This window comes from Alosa sapidissima, chromosome 1, assembly GCF_018492685.1.
Source record: "Alosa sapidissima isolate fAloSap1 chromosome 1, fAloSap1.pri, whole genome shotgun sequence".
NCBI lineage: Eukaryota > Metazoa > Chordata > Actinopteri > Clupeiformes > Clupeidae > Alosa > Alosa sapidissima.
In genome coordinates, this window is record NC_055957.1 from 29,704,833 (window position 1) to 29,730,542 (window position 25,710).

Below are 25,710 nucleotides of genomic sequence, written 5' to 3' on the forward strand. Positions count from 1 at the left end.
TTCGACGTTGCCAGCACCACGTATCGTGGCGGCATCAACGCTGTCATTATAGGCTGCTGGGCTTGTTAGTGGCCTCACCTCGGCTGAGTGGTATTGACGTCTGCCACTTTGAATTACATGTGGATTCTCAGGCGCTCAGGGACAGCTCGGGCTTTGCTTTGCTCTGCGCTCCTCCATAAAGTGCCCTTAGTGGCTTTAAGCTGGTGTGGCTGCGCCGTAAAAGAGAGAGAGGGAGAGAGAGAGAGAGAGAGAGAGAGAGAGAGAGAGAGAGAGATAGCGAGAGAGAAAAAGAGAGAGAGGGAGAGAGAGAGAGAGAGAGAGAGAGAGAGAGAGATAGTGAGAGAGAAAAAGAGAGAGAGAGACAGAGAGGGAGAGAGCTGCGTAGCAGGTGATTGATAAAAGGCTATGCAACGTGAATGCTTTTGCAAAGAGATTGAGTGGGTGCGAGTGAAAGTGTGTGTGTGTGTGCATGTGTGTGTGTGTGTGTGTGTGTGTGTGTGTGGGCTGCAGCGTGTGGGCAGCAGTGTGGGCAACACCTGAGCCCAAAGTGTACAAGATTCTATAATGTGGGTCCGGGGGTTGTGTGTGTGTGTGTGTGTGTGGCCGGTCTCCCCACCTGAGTTGTCAGGACACAACCACATCTCAGATGAGCTGTCTTTTCACGTCGGCTCAATCTTTCCACACACACACCCCCACCCACCTTCCTCCTCACCCTCACCCCCCCCCCCCTTTTTCTTCATTGTATAAATTGATTAACTCTCTCCCTTGCTCAGCGTGATGGCACCGATCAATGCACTCGGCAACATCAGCACCCGTGGCAGCATCCCCAGCATGCCGGCCAGCCTACTTGCCTGTCCACTCGCCAGCCTGGCGTGGCGTCCACTCTCTCAGCCCACCCCCTCAAAAGGCCCTTTTGAGGCCACGGCCAAAAACCACAGGGGCTCTGGCCAATCAGCCGAACCCCTCCATCGTCGCAGACCCTCAGCGGGGACCGGAGGAGCAGAAGCCAGCGGTGCCACTCTCCTCACTCAACCCTGCAGGGTAATTTGATTAGGCGCCCATGGGAGGCCTCTCGGGCTATTCACTAATAGACAAAATGAAATATGTGCAGTATCTCCATGGCTCCAATGAGTATTTCTCTTCCTCTAAGATTTTAGTACTTTGCTGACGACAATTTTTATGGATTCTAAAATACTGTAAAACCTTTATTAATAGCCTGGGCCTGATTGAGGTTTCAAGGTAGTACATTGATATGCAACAGTTAGTTCCAGTCATGCAATGTGATTTTTCTTCAAATACACCTTTATCGCCTCGCAAGACCATACCTGTAGTATTTCAAAAGTACAGTATACTGCCATTCCTACAGTGTATATATGAAGCAGCTCTGGCTCATGACTGTCTTGTCAAAGATCAGACATATGATGTTATTTGTGACACACCGCTTGTCAACTTCACCCTCTATCACGTCGTTCAACATATGCTTTGCTCAAAACCCCACAGGACAAAGCTACTAAACGTTGGATGGATGTATCCCAGACTATCATCCAATCCTTTCCACTCCCACCTTGGACAATGCCCCACGATGGACGCTTCTCCTCACCTGTCTTGTCGGAGTTGCACAGCAGCGTCTCTTTCTCGGCGCGCAGGCCCGGGCTCGGCCCGTGCTTCATCCACGTGGCGATGGTGAACTGGTCAGTCAGGTTGTGGGGCACCAGCCGGTCCGGGACGTTGGCTGCCTGCCGCCCGTCAAAGCGGAAGATGAGGTCACTGTCGCGCCCGCTGTCCGTCAGCAGGGAGGCCGTCCAATTGGTGGACGCACTAGGGGCCGGCAGTAGATCAGTGCTGCCTGAAGCTGCGCCTTGACAAAAATAAATAAATAAATAAATAAATAAATACATAAATAAAAACCATTAAGAGGACCCATTCAAGTGCTTTAGGCTTCACAAACCTCTCTGATGTTTTAATTAATATAAACCTTCAACATATTCAGAAAATAACATCCTAATTATGATGGATTGCATTAACCAAGCATACATAACAACATCCCATTCAGAGGAAATAAAAATGTATATATATTTTTATAAATAATATAAAAAATAAATCAGGTGCATATGAGTCTGGTTTAAGGCCGCTAGTCCATCCAAGTGATTTATTCTACAGTGAAGTCACGTAGGGCGCTACTCTTCCAGCAGAGCTGAAATGTTAATACCAGAGCCTTCCCACTGGATGCAGCCACTGCCTGCATTACATGTGATTACTTTCTGCAAGGCTACAGAGGCTCTATTGGAGACGGCCTACATACTGGGAGAGGCCTGACATATTCATCTCACTCAGATCACAGCAGCCTGGTGACTCTGTCTGTCCTACTCGCCACAGTCCACTCTGTCTGTGGCCCACACCCTTCTCTTTTGATCCTCATTTTTGGAAGGTGGTGGGGAAAAAGTTCTCACACTCTCTTCCTCTCGCCATTTTATATTCACTTTCTCTCTCTGACCACTTCCTATTCCTTCGTTTTCGGAGTTCTCTCTCTTCTTTCCTCTGTATGTCAGGACAGGGAAAGAGCAGCTCTTACATTTCTCTATGTCTGTCTATTTCTTTTCTCTGTTTATTCCCCCCTCCATGCATCTATGTTTCTGCAGACACTCTTTCCACCCTCTCTCTCTCTCTCTTTCTCTCTCTATCTCTCTCTCTCTCTCTCTCTCTCTCTCTCTGTCTCTCCGTCCCTTCCATCTGATGCGGCCACGTGTCTATGTTCACTCTATCTTCCAGAAGGCTGAGGTGATATTGAATTGGCCGGGTCAAGACATGCCGTTATGTGACAGCAGCAGAGGGACACGGTGAGAGATGGGCCTTCACAGACGCCTCGCCGGCTTCGCTCACACCCCCGCCAACGAAAGACTGATAGCCCTACAGCTTTTACCGTATGCAATATTTATTCACTTTCGATCGATATTGGCCAATAAATATATACCCAGACGTCAACTAAGCATCTGAGCTCCTTTCTCGCCATGAGAGGGGGGCTATTTTCTTGAACTGCTGAAACAACAGGTCAATGAGATTCCATCCAATAAACCCAGCTTTAAGCAATTTTTCGCAGCAGCGCATCTGGCCTTTGCAATGACCCACATCTTCTTTTCACATCGATCAGCTGCTGCATGCTGTAAGAACCAAAGACAGATGAAAATGCACAGGTAAAAAAGAAAGAATAAAAAAATCCTCTTTTCACTCTTTTTTTGCTCAGCGTTCAACACTGCCAAAAGGATTTACAGCGTTTGCTCTGGTTTGTGAATATTCATTGCAGGAAGCTTCTGACCTAATTCAATTATCCTGTAAATAGTTCTGAAATGAGAGGTGGAAGCCCTTTTTGGCAAAGCTCTATGCTCTCCGTGAGTTTTTGTGTACTTGTGTACTGCCACAAATTGATGTTGCTTAACTAAAAACAAAAAAACAATTATAATTTGTTTTATCGCATATTAGATAACTATTATGGGGCTTGGCGAAACCTCTGGCTCACCAAGCCTGCATACTAAGGAAGGTGCAAAGAGACCTTTTGCATATAGATGAGAGTATGGAGAAGGCTTAGCGGCCCATAACTCAAGCACTTAAGGACTCGGCCTGTGCAAGACCAATAAACTGTTATTGCTGCATATTGCATATTTAGAGGCAACTGTCTCTGACATCTCAGTTACCCGCCAGGGGGAGAATATAAACGTGGTGGGGGCGGGGGGGGACAATGAGGGAGGCGAGAAAATCAACAGATTTAACGGCAGGCAGGCAGGCAGGCGGGCGGGCGGACCTATCACTCAACATTCAGTTCATTCTGGGTTCATTTACTTCACATAACAATGATTTATAATCCAGATATAAAAAAGAAAACGTACTGACTTAATCTTATCTCAATTTCAAGGACCCGTTCACTGCAATGGCTTAAACTGTAGAGGTCATGGATTGCTTCATAGCTGCAAATAACTTTTTTATTTTATATATTTCATTTTTTCTGGCTAAATGCAGTCCAAACCTCTTTTGTCTTGATAACATCAGTGTCGAGGAGTTATATAAAAACGGCTTAATTACTTCATTTGAATAATGTATGACACTCTGTTTCTTCATCATTACATAAAGGCAGAGAAGAGACTGAGGACAGTTCCACCCAACCACACAGGGACCAATCATTCTTTGAAGATGAGACATGCAACCATGACAACTTCAGAAAGTGTGTGACTAGTCACACCATCATGTCAAAACTGGTGCCATGGGTAAAAATACACTAATCATTTGTAAAATCTGCAGTAAACACACAACAACAGCTTACTCCTGAAAATCACTGCATGATCCATCATGGTGTTCTAGTTGACCGATCGCTTAACGCTCAGCGCATTCACTAGTATTCATTAGTACACATACAAAATGACAACTCACAAGACACAGTCTCATTGGAAATACAAACACTCGCTAAATTGGATAATTTCTTTCACTGCTCGCCCACTGTCTCGTAAAAATCCAGTCAAACAAAGCATAGCCGTCTCCTATTGTTGATGTTTCTTAAAAGATGTCCTATTTTGCGTAATGAGGCAATTTGGAGGGCCCACACCTGTAGTCATTTTCCTTTTGTCAGCGCTGGCACTCACCACAGAGCCTCTGCAGGGACTTCTCCGAGTAGGTCTCGCGATCACAGCCCTTCCCAATGTGACTGGTCTGCAGTTCAACCATGGCCCTCACCGACGAAAGTGGCCCGTCGCAGGTCTCCAGGTGCATCTTGGGAAACAGCTGCTTGCTCCCCGTGCCTGGCTCGTAGTCCGCTCTCTTATTCCAACCTGGGGGGTGGAGAGGCAAAAGGGGTGTCAAGCAACTTCTTGACACTATTCGAGCAATTGACTGCCAGTTGTGGCACAGCTTTCATATTGATGGTATTTGGCCATGCAAAGGACATGATAAACACAGCTTTCCCAATACTTCCCACTAGTCATCCAGAATATGCATTAAACTGTCAGAAAGCTTTCAAGCAAGACACTTCCAACAATAGGTTAGCATGCTACCAAGCTTTAATCAGTGCCAGCTGGGCTGCTGATTTGTTTTCGCATGCCTACTCCTTACTGCTGTTTTATCAGATCATACACATTCATGTACTCACCTCATTCATTTGATCAGGTGTAATTAATACAACTACTTTGCAGATATGGCTGTTGGTGGTTTTTGCACGCCTTCTAGGTAGTTTACTCACTAGTTTTAGACCAAAACTCGATACTGTTGCTAGGTGCAAAACCGCTACGAGGCAGACTCAGGCCGAGATGTGGTTTCTTAGCCCAGTCCCTGTCTGGAGGGAGCTTCAGGGCCTGTAATCTTGGGGCAGCAACAATCACTACAGCACCTGCTGGGTGCCGAAATGAGTTGTGGGAGTAAATGAAAGGGGCGCAGTGGGACTGCGTGGCTTCAGAAGCCTCTCTTATTGCACTAATAAAGAGTACTGAGGCCCATAATACACTCGTGTGCTCCTAACATCAGAGCTGCTCATATCTCACAGCACTGCTGATGGTAAACCCACTGAGGCTGGAGATGCTAAATTGTTTCCATGATGATTATCTCCCACATGAAATTATTTATTTTTTGCTTTGTTTGGCATCAGTTTATAGCTTGTGTAGCATGTTTATGCCACACTAGTAACAATGGCTCCAGACTATTTTTAACCCTCCTGTGGTGTTCGAGGTCAAATGTGACCGATTGTCAATTATTTGACTTTGTTATGACTAACATGAGGCTCCATGACTTTGTTAACACAGGGTATCTGAAAACACAAAACAAATTTGGATCATATTTATAACAATGAGTGTTTTAATTAACTTTAGAACACCCAAGTGTATTCCCGGTCAAAAATAACCGGCCATTAGAAATGAATGGGTGAGAAAACGGTCAGTGTATAAAATTGAGTCCAGACACATACAGTACGGCACTTATTGATCAGATGGACTGTATGTGTGCTTCTGTACATTAAAACACACACAAACACACCCTCACTCCCCCTCTTTGCTTCCATGCCAGCCCCCACTGGAACCTTTCCCTAATAGAATCTTCCCCTTTCTGACTTGCATGAATCACCTGGACATTTTCAAGAAAATACATATTTTAATGGATTTTTCTTTGGATTTTAAAGGACAGTTCTAGACTAAGAACAACATGGCAAAATAAGTAGTTGTCATCACTGTCTTTATGATAAAATGATCAACGTTTACCATAGCATCTCTGATATCTTTATGTTTGGCTTAAGATACAGATACCAAGTCAGATGTTGCCTGCATGTTGTGCACAGCATGTGAATGCACTGTAGGATTTGGGGACATGAGCCACAGTGCAGACATTTAGTATTCAGCTACAGCGCAACTCCGACAGAGAAGCAGCCCTTCAGGAGCCACACTGCAGACCATGAGCATCACATCCCTCTCGCTCATCTGCTTGATAATTCAACAGCCCTGTAGTTTGTATTCACCCCGAGCAGAGAAGGAGCTTTTCCCCGGGTCTTGTCTGTCTTGACTGAACACCTTATTCAATTTTTATTGGCTCCGACACTAGATTAAAAGCAAGAACCACAGAGCTCACATGAGGCGAGTTTGGTGACGTAGGGTGGGGGGTATGGGAATATGGGAGTACCTCACTGACAGTGGCAGTCTCTGGCAGTTGGCTGCACACCAGGTGTGCTTTGTTGTCCCTGTTTGTTTCTAAAAATTGAGCCCTGTTAACAATGGGCTCGACTTGGTTACCTTTAAGAGTGCTCGCAAAGTCAGACAGCCTGAGATGAGCAACACGCCTGTGGCTGAGATGCCAGTCGAAGGCGGTCGGAGGGTGTAAAAACCCAGGCCAAGATGGCAGCATAGGGAGCTGGTAGAGACATCCAGGTTTCAGTGACACAAGCATAGACAGGCCTTCATTTTGTGTCTGTGCGTGTTTGTGTGACTGTCGGTTTTCACATCAGAAAGTCCACCCTTTGTGGCCTTTATATATTTGACCCACGTAGACCCACATGCTGGACATTAGTATGTTTCCACTCCCATTACGTCAGTGTAATGGTTGCAATTGCACTGGGAACAAAATATTGAGTGGATCCTGTGTGTTTTTTCTAGAGTGAAATCGTTCATGTGGTATATTTATCTACATAGTGCAGCTGAGAATGAGCAATTTTGCAAGATGCTTTACAGAGTGTGAGGCCTGGAGCCCCCAGAGCAGGCCTGCAATCAGTGATCTTAAGAGAATCTCAGCCTAAAGACATGCTGTTTCATCAGGCATGGCACAATACTCCTATAGAGGAAGGTGCCAGTGGTCTAACAACAGCAGGTAAGACCATGCCCTTTGATAAAAGCACTGCACTGTGCTGAAAAAAACGATGTGAGGGCTTTTGCCCTATGAGGCTAAACGCGTTCCTTTGATAGATCAGCAGTGTAAGTGTTGCTGTGCCAATCCCAATGCTTCATTTTCCTTCCAAGTGACTCCAGACCATTGCCCCTGAATAATACATTGCACATTCCTATTCACTATTCTTTTACAGAAACCTCCTCTCCTCTCATAACCACTTCTTTAGTAATCATTATACCATAACTGTGAGAGAAGGTTAGGATGGTTTAAATAGAATAAAAATGGCATATTCTCTCAATAGTGTTTTTATGTCTCATCAGTTGTAGATAAGAGCCTGACCTCTCTCTATGCCAGCTATTAATTAGGTAACATCTACAAATTAGCGCTAACGCTAAATGCAATCAGTAATCACTATGTGCCGCGTTAGCCGAAGTGTTAGTGTGGCATTTGCACCTACAGTATGAGTCAGTGAGAGCGAGTGCTCTAACTTTGACTCACACAACTCGTTAAAGCCCTATTTGTCTGCACCTTGCTAGTGGCTTGCTTTTGTTCTAAGGGTGAAGACTACAGTAGATATATGCTCTCGGCAAAAAAAAAAATGGTCTTGTTTATTTTCTTCAAACAATAGTTTAATTTCTACAAACAGTAACAAACACCAACATTTAACTGAGAATTTTTCAAATAGATTCAAGATAGATTGCCAAGACAGGTTTAGGCCTATACCATCTTTTCTCGCCTGTTTACCTTTGAACTCTCCCATTTAATTCACTTAAAGTCTGATTAATTTGCTGCCTAGTCTCTTTAGCTCTTAGTAACACTAAGAAACCTTATTGAATGAGGTCACAAAATCAAGGCAAACTTAAAAATCTTATAACTGCAACACAAGTACTAGCTTACCCCAGCCCTGGTGGCTCATCTCACCCCACAACCACCATTTTGAAAAAAAAAATGCTTCTCACACAAGCTAAGATAACATTCATGATTTTATTTAGCCCTCACATCATCGCTTAAAAGGGCACCAATTGAGGTGTAATGCATTTGAATGTTGTTCTATTAACGTTTTCTCTAAATCGCATACGCTATATTTTTTACCACATTTGCCATGTGCTGCATCTTTCCACGTATTGTAAAAAAAATATTCCCTATTCCTTAAAATGCTATCACATGATCATCTTACACCTATACTCAACTTACCCCGTTCTCCTATGTGATAAGAAAAATCAGCCCAATTGAACTCTCAGGAAAAAGAGTTCAAAAATGACATTGGAAAAGAAAAGAGACCAAGAGTAAAGTACATGTTCAATAACCCTGCATTTTCATTAAGTAATGATGCCTCCTGCACCTGGTCAGCTTTAAGAATATAACTACTCAGGGTAATGATACATTCACTAACCTTTTCACTGATTACCAGCAATTGGCTGAAGCAATTTAACATGGTTTGCAATTTGACTTCAGGTTTCAAATAAAATCATTATATTACAAACTATCAACACCAATTTCAATCTGGTCTTCAGGGTTGATGTACAGTAGTGTGGAGCTTGGAACATAAGGAATAATAAGAAGCAGTCATACTGCATTTGAATAGTACTGTAGCATGGGGTTTAACTGCCACATTTTGTACAAAAAGCAATTTTCCAAAGCTATCAAGAGTGATTACTTTTCGTTCAACTTTAGAAAGTTTTAGAATGAAGCAGTTGTGATACTGTTGGATGTTTGAGAGAAGTTCTGTGTAACATGCCCTTGATTGTGCGATCAGTGGGAACCTGCAGGGCTTTGAACCAGAATGTTTTGCCAAATGGTTCGTTCTGAACAGAAACAGTATTTTAACGTTTCCAGTTTTGGTTCCCACCCTAAAATTGACGTTCCCGGTTAGAACAATAAAATATTGTTCCTGAACCGGTTATGTCAGCTGTCTGACAAAAATATATATATGCTTTCAAACTGGCTATTAATAGTCACAATACTGTCTACTGACTTACTAGACTCTATCCTACAGCAAACATAATAAAACACTAGGCCTCTGCTTTATACAAGCTGCACCAGTGTCTTTAGCCTTTACTGTAGCTTGAATAATTTCCTGGTCAAACAAAAAATGCTGTCATATATACAGTATATTTTTGGTGGGTACTGTAATATTGGATTCTTGGATGCCTTCCCATTGTCTAAATGCCAAAATGAGGACTATTACGTTTTTTCCAAATAAATTAAAACTGTAGCCTTAACGTTAATTGCTAGGCGTCATGGCCTAGTAAAAAGAGAAAACTGGTGAAATGAAATCATTGAGATTTGGAGACTTAATAGGCCTTTTCACTGCCTGCTAGTGGCAAGCTCTGTCTGTCTGCACTCTCCATGCATTTATTGAATGACAGGAGGTGACCCTCACCATTTCATTGAAGACACAAACCTTCCCAGGAACAAAAAAAGAACCGGTATTAACCGGTTACCACTATTTTAAAAAATCATTTCTGTTCCGGAACATGAAAAAATAATAAAACTTCTGGTTTCGTTTTGTTTCTGGTTTCCTAGAGTTTTCATTCCATGAACCGGTTCAAAGCCTTGGGAACCTGAGAACAGGTGTTATGCTCAGGTACTGCCAGGTGGTGCGACGCTTTTACTACTGTAAACTTAGAGACACAGTAACATTCACATGTTTGATGTGGATGTTAAAAAGCAATTGCACAACAGAAGCAAGAGTCAACTTGCTTCTGATTTATAAATCTATTATTATTAACAGCAGAGACAGCTGTTTGGAAGAGGGGCTAAGAGCTGCATTTCATGTCTATTTGAGCAGTCATGGTACATATCTCAGAACAGGTATTTATAGGTATAGGTATTTATACCCAAGTGAATGTTGCTGTTATAAAGCTGGTGGTGCGTTTGCTAGTTCAGGAGCATACTGAAAGCATTTAGTGCAGATTAAAGGAATTTGCATGAAATATTGGTTGTGGCATCCTTGTGGATTAGTGTTTTGTTAGCAACAAAGCCTTCCTGAAACTGTCTAACTAACAAACTATTTGAAGTTGAGTCCGAGACCACTGATGGTGTTTTTCTGGTGTTCTCTGTGTCTGAGTGCCAGCACGCCAAGTCAGGCTTTTGTGTGTGCACTTCCCTAATTCCCTAATGTTTCACTCTTCTTTAAACAACATGAAGGCAATCCCATAATATATGTTTTGCAATTTTAAATATGCTTTCGGGGGTACAGATAGTGAAATGGTTCCCTCATGATTTCTCATGAATGTGGCGGAAATGTCTCTGGAATGTTTTTGTTTTCTGCAGCACTTGAAGGACTTTTCAACACAACAAATATATTACTACAGATAGGGCAACCAGGCGAGACTTGGAGGAAAAGTAGGTGAGACAAAACAACAACGCAACTAGTGTGATATGCATGGATTCACTAACACACTCTCTCGCCTGAGAACATCCTTTGGAAAAAAAGGAGAGAAAATAGGGAAGGAAAGAGAACAGAGGAAGAGTATTTAATTTACACGTGTGTTGAGGCCAAACCAGTTTAAAAGTGAAACTCTTAGCAAAGCCCTTAAGAACTGACAGATCATGTGCTGCTGTTCACTCAATAGAAAATCTAAACAAACATTTGTACAGTGGTTTAGTCTGTCTTGTTTTGAGGATGTTTACTCTGGTCTGGGCTTATATTCGACTAAATAGGCATAAACGGTTGGTGAGTTTGATCTCCATATCTGATATTTTGGTCTGACATATCAGATATTCTGTATTATATTCTAAAAATCTATTTAAAATGTCAAATTAAAGAAACGAGACATGTTTTCAGGCTGATCAAAATGTCATGGCTCCCTTGTCTGTCTGTTTAAAAGCTGTTTTGGCAGCACTTAGGCTACGTACTTGACCTGAGTATACCAGAGGATGATGTAATGACTAGTTGAGCAGTCATTTCTTTAATTGACCCAATTAAGCCTTGGACTTCCAAGCCACCTCAAAAGCTTTCAGCATGTCTTTTCAGCATGTTAGTGAATGCACCACATTAAATGTACTGTAATTAATTGTGCTCTTCCCTGCCTTTTTGTCAATCGCGAATAGGAAAAACGCTGTTCCATTAAAACTGCCATTAGTGATAAATGACCTTACTAAATACACACATCAGATGCTGGAGCTGAGTGCTCCAAATAAATGATGGCGAGGAAGAAAACATCATTAGTTTATGAAACACTCTGAAAAGTCCTCTTCAGTATGTGTCAAGTATGGGTGGCAGATCAGATGCGTAGGTTCCGTAAGTGACGGAACTAGGTTGTCAGGGGGCTGGCAGCCAATGAACTGTATTCACACTGTCCTGGCTGTGAATGGCCTTTGAAAGGCAAAAGGGGAAGAGCTCCTGTCCTGGTGTTTGTGTCTGATGGGTACAGAAAGCTCTCCCCATGCTCCCCTCCGCTCACTCTAACCTTGTGAGGCCTGTGTCATTCTACTGAGGAGGCACACACTGAATGGGGGGGAGTGTCACGGCCAGGCTCTCAGAGACGGATAAAGAGATCATGCCAGACAGATGGAGTATGACCACAGAAAAAGAAAGAAAGAGAGCGAGAGAGAGAGAGAGATGGAGAGAGGGGGAGAGAGTGAATGAATGAAAGACAAAGAAGGAGGTGGCGAGACAGCTCAGAAGATTACACGCTTGAGGACCGGGGGGGAAGTGTTGGGAGGATGGGTGCCCTGTGCCTCATCATATCCACCCCCCACCCCCTCCATCCCCCAGCATCTCTCCCAGCTGTGGCTGCCATGGCTGTCACTCAGCTCATATTTACAGCCCCTTTCATATTCACTCAGTCACCTTGCTGACGAGCAGCGGAGCTGGGGCCACACCATTTGTGCTCATTCTCCCGTGCCTCTCTGCCTGTCAGTGCCTGTCAATTGGCGACGAATGGGCCACGAATGAGACACCGCACATCTCATCGCATCACTTCCATGTACTCTCTCGATCTTCCACACACTCTCTCATGCACTCTCTCCATCTCTCGAACTCTCTGTCTCTCCTTCTCTCTATCTATCGCACTCTCTCTCTTCCCCTGTCTTACCTCTCTCTTCCCCCCCCCCTCTCTCTGTCTATCTATCCCCTCTCTCTACCTACCTGTCTCACATACATTCTCTCTTACAGAAAAAGAGGGCCAGGATGAATAGAGGTGTCCACTGGCAATCAGACAGCAGATGCTGGGCCTATATTCCACACACTGTCACAGAATAAATGAACTCTGATATTGTGCAGGTGGCAGGGAAATTGCAGCCCAGCAAATAGGATGGCTTTGATCACTGAACTTCAGTACGCAGTACACAACACAACACAAGCACTGCCGTGCGACACCTCAGTATTGCTGGCCACTGCAGTATTACAGGGTCCAGAGGTAATATAGTTGAAGGTGGCATTTCGGTTTGTTGTAGAAGAGCCTGCCCTTTAGCTGCAGGCCATAGTGTCTCATCCGCAGTGAAAAGGCTACACTCCATTTCGCACGGCAGAAAGCATTGCTGCCTGCCAACACCTTTCACTGCCGCACTCTACAAATGGCCTTGCCATGGTAGTTGGGTGGACCAGAAATAGGTGAAATCAACGCAGAGCAAAAACCTCCCTCCCATCACCACCCAGGTGGAGTGTCACGGTTGAGTCTGTGTCTAAAGCTAGGCCATCCTGTTAGACGTGAGATATGGGCCTCAACGCCAATGATCCTCACCTTCCATTTGTTTTAATTTCATGCACAGTGCAGCGTAGTGCCAAACAATTTCTCTCTATTGCACAATGTGAATTAGTCAGGTTAAAAATGTATTACACAGGCTAGTGATGGTGTATTCTGGCAAGATATGCTCAAAAGCTGGAGTCTGCCTTTTACTGGAACGAACTTGGTTTAATATAATATTTCTTAGAATAGTTCAACAGAAAATTTCAATGGGAAAGTGCTCACCTCCCATAAGTAGGTCTACAATAGTTCACATTTTATATATTGCCATTTTAAACATTCTTTTAGATGCAGTCACATCTTTACATAACCTTTTAAATAATCCATTGAATTAACGTAATTGTAATGTAGATATCGGTTGTGCATGAATAAAAATAAATTGGAGATGAGATTTATTTCCCTTACAGTTTTATGTAATTCATTCATGCCCTGATGTAAAAAACAACTTGACCAAATAATTCCAATGAAATAATTCAAATCAACTTGAGCCATGTACTTGGAAAATGCATTTAGATGTTGCAATGAAAGCTGCAGTGTGATTGCTAATAGGACACAAATGTAAAAGGCACTGCTTCTTGAGATGCCACTTTCTGAATAGGCTGTGCCACAGTATTTAAAACCATTTATTCTTGTATGTGACAACTGATATATTGTGAATTCTCAATACCTAACACATTTGTGGTGGCTGAGCATGGCTCATCTCAAAGCACAACACAATATACATCCCAGCTCCAAAATGAATGTTTGTAACACTGAAAGCTGCTGAATTACCTCAGTGCTCTTACTGACAGGAACACAAGGACGTGGTGGCAGCAGGTTTTCCAGGGACCACATGTGATCATTCGCCTTGCTGATTGAAACGTTATTTAGGTGCTTGATTTTCATCTTATATTATATATATTCTTTTGGATAAATGTATAGCTGCGTCAAAATATGTTAGTTCAATGTAATAACATTGTGTTTTGAAGAGAAACATGAGTTTGTGTAATTCCATGTTTTGTGGTTCAGTAGCATTGACACCCCCTCTTTCCATTTTTTCAGTACTTCTAAGGTAATATTTACTTTTCAATAGATTAAAATGATTGTTCTGACATATGTTCCAGTCTAGAATATGATTTACAAGCAACATACAGCTGAGATTATAATAGTCAATGTTGAAAAGGTCAAATTGACTATTTCAATCAATGATCTGTGACCATGACCCCCCTTGAGTGATACTCAGATGCTCTTTGACGTCAGACAGATGGCAACAACTGCTTCAGTCATTTATCAAACTTTTCATTTTACTGTAGTGTGTTAATAAGTCAGTATCTTGTGTCTTTCTCAACAGCCTCTTTATAGGCAACACTCATGCCTTCTGTCCACGCTACCACAGACAAGGTTGCTATGGAGTCTCTCGGGAGTCGACAGGAATCCTGTGACTCACACTTAACGACAAAAGACTCAAGGACAAGGATGAGCAAGAGGATGAGCTCTAGAATAAAACAGCAACCAAGACCAAATGACTAACTTTGCCTCCTCAAGCATACATAGCACCTCAGCAGCAAACTAGAACTCAAACAAGCGAAGATGTCAAACTGATAAATATACAGGAGACCATAATGTTGAAACCCTAACAAACTAATAAACAATAGTAACCTGAGGATGAGAGATGATTCCGAAACCAAAGGATTCATTTATTGTAGTGTTATTTCCCTGACCTTGATCAGTGCTGCTGAGATTATTCTATTCATCTGGGTCTATTTCCTGGCAGTGATGGCCTGTGTGTGTCTGAAAACCTTGCACTGTGTCACCGCTACACATCTCAATTATTTTATTGCTGACAGGTAGACTAGAACCTGCTCAACACTAATGTGACCATGTCAAAATCATGTCATGGTAGATACAAAATGCTGTAATAGAAGCCATTGTCCAGTGATAAAACATGGTCCATTTACCACCTATCTATAACTATGGCTATGCAATTGCACGTGACATAAGCTGCTGGCCTGTCATGATGACCAATGACAAGACATTGGAATCTGCTGTAACATCTTTCTGTCATTGTAATGTCAGTCAAAGTAACAAGTATCTTGTTAGGAACACAATATAGCGTAAATTAACACAATATTTTTTGACAACAACACCTGGCCCTGTTAGATTTAATAATAGCTTTATTTTATGATGATTTTCACTTTTTTGACTCGGTAGTGCACCTAATAATGATCCTATGCTTTTAATGCACCATTACACTTTATGCAATGTTATTAACACAGTAATTACACTCTAATAAGGATTATACAGTATAATCTATAGTTTGGTAAATCATGATAATGTTTGTGTTGTCATTTTGTAATAGTACACAAGTCTCTACTGCACTTGAAATAGCCTCAGTAGAATTGCCAGCATCAGGGTTTTTAATGTTCACATTGTTTTTCATTGAACTGCACTGCATTGCACAGCTGTGTTAAAAGCACCAACCTTAATAAGAATTCATTTTATGAGAAAGTTAATTTGAGGTGGATAGAAAGGCATCGCAGATGACCTTTACATGTAGCTTTCATTAAAAGGGATGTTCTCAGTAGAGGTGCACAGTGACATCATTATCTGTATCTGTATGTATCTGTTTCGTTGTTATTCTGTTTTAGTTTTTCTACCGACAGTGTTCATTGACCTCGAAAAACAGAGATCTATGTGAACAATTGGCAGAATTTTCCATTACCAAGGGTCAATGGAAAAAAACAGTTTGGGTAGGAAAACAACATAAAAAGTAAAATAGCTACATAAAATCAAAACATAGTTGCACATTGGAATTTGCACATAAAATCAAAACATTGGAAGTTGCACATAAAATCAAAACATTGTTGCACATTGGAAATTGGAAAAAATCTCTTTTTTTCTAATTCTCTTTCTTTCTTTCTTTCTTTCTTTCTTTCTTTCTTTCTTTCTTTCATATAAAGGTACACTATGCAGGTTTAGGTATTGTAGAGTCATCATATATTTATATTTTACTCTGCTTTTGTAAAGAGCAAACTTCTGTGAATTGTCCCCCCTGTACACAATGAAAATGTGTTGTACTGTAGCTATGCTGGGTGAACAATTCGCCTATTACAAGTTCGTTTACCACCAAATTGGCTTTGTAAAGGTTATATTAAGGTGAAAATCTTGCATAGTGTACCTTTAAAGACCCTTCAGACTAAGTATATATTCAGTATAACTGCAGGGGCTGGGTGGAACTGTGGCCATTAATGGGTGCCCAGGTTGGCAATCAGTCAGGCAATCAACCAGGCAATCAGTTATTTCTATTATTATACTTATCATTAATAGAATAATTACAACTCCTCTCCTCTGAAACCCTCCCTCTCTCCCTCTCTATGTTCCAGCTTCTCTCCTCCTGGCCCAACAGCAAACCAGCCTTATACATATGCGCACACGCACACACACACATACATCCTCACATACTCACTACCCCTCACCCCCCATCCCCACCCCCATCCCAACACCACCTCATTCACACTCTTAGAGCTACCATCCGCACCCCCCCCCCCCATCCCCCCTTCTTTTCATTCCGGTCATCAATTTCATCCCTGATAATCATATCTGTAATCATCCTGGATGCAAATCATCCTTAGCCTTTCTGTTATTAATGTTATGTTGTGTCATGTTTGTGGAAGCCAAGTCAATGTGATGTCTTGTTAAGTTACAGTATGTGTTTATGTAATGTACGTCTGTTTGTCGTATGTAGTATTCATATGCATGTCGTAGTGTTGCATTTTCTGTAATGTCAATGATGTTTGCAAATAAAAAAAATAAATAAATAAAAAAAAGACCCTTCAGACTTATTTTTGAACCTTCCTTTGGTAAACAAAATGAATATTAAACTGAAAGAGCGCTTAATGCTTGGTTAAAAAAGACAGCAATCCCTTTTCAAGTAACTTAAGTAAGCTAATCCAATTTGTGAGATCAAAGTCCGATGCATCAAACCAGCATTTTGTCTTGTGACCATCCATGACTTGATTTGAGGAAAACAGTGGTTGATATGCCGTTAATCTCACTTAATTTGCAAATAATAACTTGTATATTTAGCTAGATAAAGTAGAATATCTGCAGAGTGAATTACACTGGATGACATGAAATGGTCGGTTTATTTATGTATATTTCATACAGTTTCAACTAATGTGCAGTGTCACCTCTACATGAGAAACCAAACAGATCTTTGAACTTTGATCTGGTTACCTGCTTCACAGCACTCAGACCACTTGACTCAAATATACTGGGGAATGATATCATAACTACCATAGCAAGACAACTCAATGCTACTAGATGAGCGGCTAGTTCTTCATCGATCACTGTTAATTGATGCCTTTTGATCCATGGTTAAAATATGTTCTCGTTGGAGCACATGCACTTCATCCCAAGCAAAATATGACCAGACTCCCTCCCTCTCCCCCTTCATCCACAGTAAAGACTTACCTTGGAAGCAGACACAACATCAAAGTTGGGATCTGAGCATTCACACAACATTGCATCTATCTTGCTGGTGTTGCTAGGCAGCGGGTGTGATGGTGGTGGTGTGTGTGTGTGTGGGGAGGGGGGGGGGGGGGGATAAGCTCAACGCTTCACCATGTGTTGGGCAAGTGGTCTGCTGAATGCTAAGATGAAAAAAAGAGAGATGAAAAAAGGAAAGGAGGCTTGAGAGGACCCCTTGGAGAAGAGACAGTTCCCAGATATCAATCTCTCTGTTTAAGATCGCTAAAGGTGTCTGCCATAGAAGACAAATGAACTGACTACAGGATCACAGACACAACAGCACAGTTAGTGCTCTCGCTTCCCACAGTGACCTGCCGTAGTTGTGGACGCTGCTATGCAGAGCCAAAAGAATCAGATCTATAATTAGGGAGGCATGATGGTTCTACTGTGGCTACAGATAGCAGCGCAACTGACCTTGCCACCCGGGCTTGCAGACAGGCTTGACCTCGATGTGCACTGCCACGCTCTCTGTCGCCCTCTTCTGGCCGCAGTCGAAGGCAGTGACCATGATCTTGTAGTGCTGCTGGTTGTCGTAGCTTAGCCTCTCTGTGTTACGGATGTTACCTGAGGGGCAAGAGAGAGGGAGAGAGGAAGGGAAACACAACAAAGTTGAAAATCACTACAGAAACAGTTTGGTCTATACATTGAAATAATGGCTTGTGTGTCATTCTCATTACTTACAGCGTCAAAGTGACGTTTATGCACCAACGTACTTACCTGGCACTTACAGCAAGTATGTGGCTAATCTAATTTGTGAGATCAAAGTTCGACTTTATAGTCTTTTTGTGATTCTTTATGTGACAAATAAATCTCTGTGAAATCTCTCTGAATCTGAATGTGTTGTACATATTCACAGCATGTTTGCACTTGACCTTGACAGAGTCTCAAAATAGACTGGCAGCGCTTCTGATTTGCAGATCGCCAGAAACCAAAGAAACCACATTGTGTCCTAAAACATCTTGTGTCCTCCTATGACAACTAAAAGCTTTTCAAATGTATCCTTGTTTTTTTTTATGACTTTCCACTTTGTGAGTGGATTTTTGGTTTGACTTTGATGCAGAGACACAAATTGCTGCATAGCAGGATACGACTCCAGGACCCTGTCACCGAGTCCGGCAAGGCGCGGGGCTGCCGTGGCGACGTGCGCGATCACCTGACGCTCTTGCACGTCGGCTGCTGGCCTGTGGTTATTTTTACCCACTGGCTGCATTTCAATGAGTCCCCCCCCCCCCCCCGATGCAGTCAAGGAGACCGGAATGAGGAATAGAGGTCAGGCTCACTGTGTTATGGAAAGAAAACACACACACGCAAGCACACACACACACACACACACACAACCTGGACTTCTCACATTCATGAGAGGGAGATGGTGCTAAAGCTCCCTTCTGCTACTTTAACTCCCACTCAACACACACACACACACACACACCAAAAACACCAAAAACCAGTCATGGGGAATTTTACTTGATTCGACTGTCAGAATGCATAAAGGTACAACTGGCGTGTGTCGTTGTTAAGGTTGATTATGTGCAACTGCTGTCATGTACAGTGAGCAGTTACCAGCGTCTCGTTAGACATGACAGGCCCAATTGAGACGGATGGGAAAGCCTCACTGTGTGCTAAACAAGCTTGGGGAGTAGCTCTGGTGCGATTGGTATGATCATCAGAACCTCTGTACAACATTAGTTCTGATCAGCGCTAAAACCAGGCCAAAGCCAGACATCTTCTCATTTGCATGGGTTTATTTATTTATAGACTTTTCTAGCCTTTATTAATAGACTAGACAGGATATGATCGTGAGAGAGATGGAGAGTGCAATCCGGAAATGACCTCAGGCCAGAATTGAACCTGGGGCCTCATGGGCACTGGACACGTATGTGGTATGGGATGTTGCCCCTTACACCACAGCTTTCCCCTTCATGGATTTGAATTTGTCTGTGTAACACAAGAAAAGTAAGATTTCATAGTGTGTCTTTATCAGTCAAGCTCTTTTTCAATATAGTGCAGGCGAATGGCGGAAAGTCCTCACTTACCACTGGCACTCAGCCAGACAACCATCGCTCTGCACCAAATGATGATTGGATATGCCGTAGCAGAGAATATTATGACTGTCTTTTATTGCCTACTCATCATTTTGTTTTGTTATTTCCAAGAAACACAGAGAGAAACATAGTGTGTTCTTCTTTGTATGCTGTGGATCTAACTGATGGCCTTGGTGACTGACTGACTTATGTGTGGTCATCACAATCACTCACACTGGTAATTGAAATCAGCTCCAGTTCCTGCTATATGCCCCCAAATGGATATTGTACAACACCGTGTTGTATGCCTCCTGATTAAAAGGTGATAGCTTTAAAGCATACAATGTAGAAGATATCAATAAACCATCCACCTATCTTCCGGTTGTATTGTCGGACTGGATGTGTCATAAGAGTTATATTTTTTCAAACATATCCTGATCTCAAACAGAAACAAGTTTCTTCACACAGGAAATTAATGACCTGCAGTCGTCAGACTGAACACGCTAATGAGATGGTGGCATGGCAACCACATCTCATATGGATGACAAATGACATGGGGGTTAAGTACATAATAGCATAATAGTTTGATTTTTCCAGGTGAACCCTCTCTTTAGAATGATAATTTTGGGTGAACAATCCCTTTAAAATGATAATTTTACTGTAGGTGAACCCTCCTTTTAAAATTATAATTTTAGGTGAACCCTCCCTTTTAAGAGGTACAGAAAAAAAGTGCTGAAACAGAGTGGTGCAGGACACAGGCCATGCAGAGCCAGTGCAGCACGCTTCTGATCAGAAAGGAACCCATGTGTGTGAGTGTGTGCTTATGACAGCCATTATGGCACATTTACAGAGGTTAATGCACTGGAAATGGAGCGCTGTAACGTGAAGGGCTAGCCAACTGTCTCCGACGATCTCCATTAGCCCTGCTCAGGATGGTATTGGTCAGTTCCTCTATGTGTGTGTGTGTGTGTGTGTGTGTGTGTGTGGGCGTATGTGCATTAGGATAATGCTACACACACACACACACACACACACACACACACACACACACACACACACACACACACACACTGGACACAGGACACAGCAGTATTCCATCACCCTTCTTACCCCCTATTTCCTTGTCCTTTTCGGTATTACTCAGTAGAAGATGTTTCACTCTAGGTGCTCGAGACCCAGATCTCTCTACTTTTGCCCGGATCTCTCTAGCACACATCCTTATGCCCATACTGTACCTAAACAAACTTACCTTCCCTACATTACCTACTCAGAGATCACCACGCCTTGCTGCAGTCTCACAGTCAGTCTGTATATTGGAGCAACTCTGCAGGCCACCACGCGTGTCTCTTTGTACCTTCACTGTGTCTCTGCTCTTTATATTCTTTGTTCTTCTTGAATGTCACCAATAACAATTTAAAAAAGATCACTCCATAGGATTTACTCAAGCCCTAGCAGGAAATGTACGTGTGAAGATTTACTGCATCTATTTGATGGGCGCCTGTGGCAGGCATCGCTGGAGAAGAGGTGCATGCTGGGATAAGGTGGGGTGTGAATTGTTAGAGTTAGAGAAGGAGCAAAGTGATGTGCACCTTCAGGATTTATCAGCCAGAGGCCTGTCGTCACACTCCCCAGAGAGAAGAGTGTGAAAACACACCTGGAACCTACATGTACCTGTGTGTGTGTGTGTGTGTGTGTGTGTGTGTGTGTGTGTGTGTGTGTGTGTGTGTGTGTGTGTGTGTTTTGTGTGTGTGTGTGGATGTGAGTGTGTGCTTGAAAGAGAGAGAGAGAAAGAAAGGAGAGAGAAGACCAACATGGAGATTTAGAGAAGCAGAGGGAAATTCCCAGAATGCTTTGTGAATTGAAGCAAACTGAGTTGAACATAGAACATGAGGCTCCTAAATTAATAGCATAAACACAAATGATGTAGCAGCAAACTGCCTGCGCATCCCACTCATCTGCCATCAGAGCAGAACAGAAATGTGTATAGGCAGGTCTATAGCTGAGGATTGTCCCATTTCATATGAGGATATCTCAGGGATACTGGGATAACCAGTCTTCTTTTGTTTCGAATGACAACATAGCCATGTGGGCACTCCAAAACAAGGGCTAGGAGTAAGACGACCAGAGGTAGGATTGGGCCAGAGCAGGCATATGTGAATATGCAGGCATAGGCGTATGTGTGTGTGTGATGGCTTGGGTGTTTCAGTGTTGGCTAAATTTCTGGGTAAGTCTCTTTGGATCAGTAGGCGCTTGCATGTGTGTAAACAGGGCCATAATTGGGAATATGCAGTTATAAATGCACCCCCCCCCCCCCCCCCCCCGCACACACCAACACACAATGGGAAAATAGACAGCCCTAGAGCAAGCTCCTTTGACATCCCACCCCCTTCTCTCTCTCTCTCTCTCTCTCTCTCTCTCTCTCTCTCTCTCTCTCTCTCTCTCTCTCTCTCTCTCTCTCAGCAAACCAAACAGGGGAGCATGGCAACAAGTGATGTTCCAAACCAATCAAACTTTTTTTTTCTGTCTGCTAAGATACATTGGAACTATCCCCGTGACGGTCATTTTTGAGGGCAGCATTGATGCATCCTCTATGCTGCCTATTACCTACAAATCTGAGCAGCAATTCTCTCACTGTGAAAAGTAAACAAAGATGGTTGGCGAATGGCGAAACACTTTTTACTGCCACTGGTCATTTTCTTTTCAATTTCAATTTAATATCAATTTAATATCACTTATAGAGTGCCAAACCGTTGCACATGTCTCATGGCGCTTTACAGAGTGATTTTTTTCCCCACTTAGATCTTTCAAAATCAACACTGTACGATCTGTTTATATCACTGCTGTAACCATAAATAGTGTTTGGTGTGGTTTATGTAGTGTCTGCCAGCAAACTTTCTAACATTAGCCTGCTAGCTTTCATAGTTTAATGTTCTTGCTGCGTACTAACATCATACTGTAGTGACAATGTTATCTTTAAAAAAAACATTAAAAAAAACTTGCTCTTAGAACATCCCTTGACTCCAAAGTTATTTTTGATGAGACACCTCTTCTTTATCATGGCAGTGAGGCAACACAGCAGATGTCTTCCATTTGGAACAGACCCAATCTCCCCCTCCCTCTATAGGCCTACCTCTCTCTCTGTCTATCTCCCTCTCTTTATCTTTCTCATCCTCTATCCACATCTCTCTACTGTATGTACCTCTGTTCTATGCCTCCTCTCCTCGCTGAAGAAGGTGACACAATCTCTGTGTGTTGGTGTGCTTTTTGCAGTGTATAGCATTAGAAGAGTTTCTGGCTTACACAATCATCCACCAGACATGGGGGACTCGAGTCACATGACTTGACTCGAGTCAGACTCGAGTCACATTTTTTACGACTTGAGACTTGCTTGATCAACATGTACTGTATAAAAGACTCGACTTGACTTTGACTTGCTATTCATGACTTGAGACTTGACTTAGACTTGAGACAAATGACTTGAAATGACTTGACTTTTTTTTTTTTCATAGATATTAGGGAGTTAACTTTACGATTTTAGAAAATCTGCTTAGGTGCTGTTGCATGCGTCACGCGAGCGAACCTGTCATTGTACCAAGTGACGTGATGCGACAGACTAACAGCAAGTGCCAGATCAAATGAGACAGACTGAGGTAGGCTAACTTGCAAATATGGAAGGCTCTACGTTAAATACCAAAACATAATAATATTTGGCTTTACAGATGATGTATCTGACAAGTCAAAGGAGAAATGAACAGCAGTCTGCAAGTGTGCAAAATAGCGACATAACCACCACCACGTTGATTTTCATCCGAAGTTAGTTGTGTTAGAAACCTAACGTCAAATTGGAGGCATGTTAAGAGTTGGCTTTGAATCTATTATGCTTTTTAGCTAACTCCATATTAGGTTAAAATGTGTGAAATAGCAAAGTGAAACATTTTCTTGTCTAAGTTTAATCTATATAGCGAAAATGTTGCCAATGTAACCTAAAGTAAGCGCCTCTCTTTCTCCCTCCCTCTTAAACACGTCCCTGTTCATACGTTACAGCCTAGTAGTAGGCTAACAACAGTAAGTAGGCCTAGCTAACTGCCAGCAATCAGCATACAAAAGTAGCTTATTTCACGTTAGGCTTATGTATAATATGATATAGCATTGACGGTCCTAAACCCTTCTAAAACCAATTGCGCTGTCGCGCTTGTCAAACTTTGGCAGTGACGTCGGTGGCAGCGTTTGATTGATTGATTAGTTCACTTTTTCAACATTATTAGTTCCCTGGAGATGTGACAGGTCAGGACAGGTGTAACTTGAACTGTTTGAATATATTTTCATGATTTGATGTAGCTTAGGCTACCTAATATTTGAGGCATATTGAAACAATAATAGGCTATTTATACATTTATTTTTATTCGTATACATTTCATCTTATTCTATAAACCATTCAGATGTAGGCTATGTGGCTTGAATGAATGCAATGTCTATTTGTTTGTTACAAATAAAACTCCAGCAGTTCATAACTAGCCTATTGTAGCTTATTTTAAAATGAAAACATGAGTAAATCATCATGAATTTCAATGATTTAGCTATGACTTGACTTGACTTGCTTGACTGTCACAAAAAATGACTTGGACTTGCTTGAGACTTGAAGGTTAAGACTTGAGACTTGCTTGTGACTTGCACATGTGTGACTTACTCCCACCTCTGTCATCCACACACACACACACACACACACACACACACACATGCTCCATGCTTTGTCTTCCATTGCTCTGTTTCTCAAACAGTGTCTAAAAGGCACATGCAACTCAAAAAGCCTCTCATCTTCTCTGGCAAGCAACAAATCCCTAAGGTATTTTTGCAGGTCTAGTACTTGCTAAAAAAAACATCTGATGTTCCAGCTGAAACAAAGAAGTTGCTGATCCATTAAACAGAACAGATCGCTTTACAGCTGCAAACTGGATGCAGCTGGAATGTGGCTCCCTCTTGTAAAAGAAACAAAAATAGGAGGGAAATGTTTTCTTGTGATTTACTGAACCTACAATTGTGAAATTGCTGTGCCATACTTTTTTGACTCAGAATGATAATGGTGAATCCATTAGGAAAGCATAATGATTCACCATATCTAGAATTATTTTCCCATTCCAGCGTTCCTCCTTTCTCCCATCTGCAATCCACCTATCCTCCATCCTTTTTCCTCTCCAGTGCACTCATCATGTTTTATTCTTCTCTCTTTATTTCACCCTCTTTTCCTCTCCTCTTCCCCATCATTAATGTCTCTGCCACCTCTCTCGCTCTACCAGAACTCTCTTCTCTCTCGCCACAGTATCTTTGCTTCTTTTCTCCTCATTAAATTAATTAATTCCATCTTTGTTACATGGATGTATTTGCAGAATCAATTAGCCTTATGACATCAACATATACAAAAAAAAAACACATTTCAAAGATGCCATGCAAACTACTCCCAAACACAAACTCAACGCTCTTTCCTTCACCCTTTTCCTCCATTTTGTTTCACGCTCTCCTAAACACTGTGAACAACCCCCCCCCCCCCTTTCTGGGCTGTGTGGACTGGACTCTTCTGGACTGCTCTCTTGTGTCTTGTGTCCTGTGTCCTGTGTCCCCAGCATGGTGGCTCTGCTGTAGTTTATAAGTCATTCAAGCCGCGGAGCCCTTCCCTCTGACGGCCCCATGCATCATGGCGCGCTTCCGTGCCTGTAATTGTGTGTGTGTGTGTGTGTGCGTGTGTGTGTTTGCGTGCATGGGGCTGGCTCTGGATTAAATCAGGCCCTGAATACACAACAGATCTGTGTGTGTTATTAACAGTCCCCATGAGGGTGAGAGCAGCAGCCTGGGCAGACAGCAGAGAGTGCCAGGGGGGGTGGCTGATCGGAGTCTCCTCTGATGCCTCCCAGGCCTGGATGCACACTGGACACACGCGCCACTGTCTCTCGCTCACATCACAGCCATCCGTCTCATACACAGAGCCCGCTGGCAGAGCGGCAAAGCAAAGCAAAGCAAAACTTACTGCCAGATCTACAGACAAGCAAGAAATTGAATGTGAGGCGCTTGAGTGAGCCAGCCAGCCAGCCAGCCAGCCAGCTGCCGAAGTTTTGTGTGTGTGTGTGTGTGTGTGTGTGTGTGTGTGTGTGTGT

The 25,710-nt window shown here is 42.6% G+C and overlaps 1 protein-coding gene across 1 annotated transcript in view; it reads right to left on the minus strand.

The window, feature by feature from the left end:
- Positions 1 to 25,710, minus strand: part of clstn2a (calsyntenin 2a) — a 241,428-nt gene that overhangs the window by 49,525 nt on the left and 166,193 nt on the right. Inside the window, exons 5-7 of the mRNA XM_042098987.1 lie at positions 17,958 to 18,107; positions 4,629 to 4,814; positions 1,601 to 1,858 (exon numbers count right to left, since the gene is read on the minus strand). Of these exons, the coding sequence (XP_041954921.1) occupies positions 1,601 to 1,858; positions 4,629 to 4,814; positions 17,958 to 18,107 (594 nt within the window). The remainder of the gene's footprint in view (positions 1 to 1,600; positions 1,859 to 4,628; positions 4,815 to 17,957; positions 18,108 to 25,710) is intronic.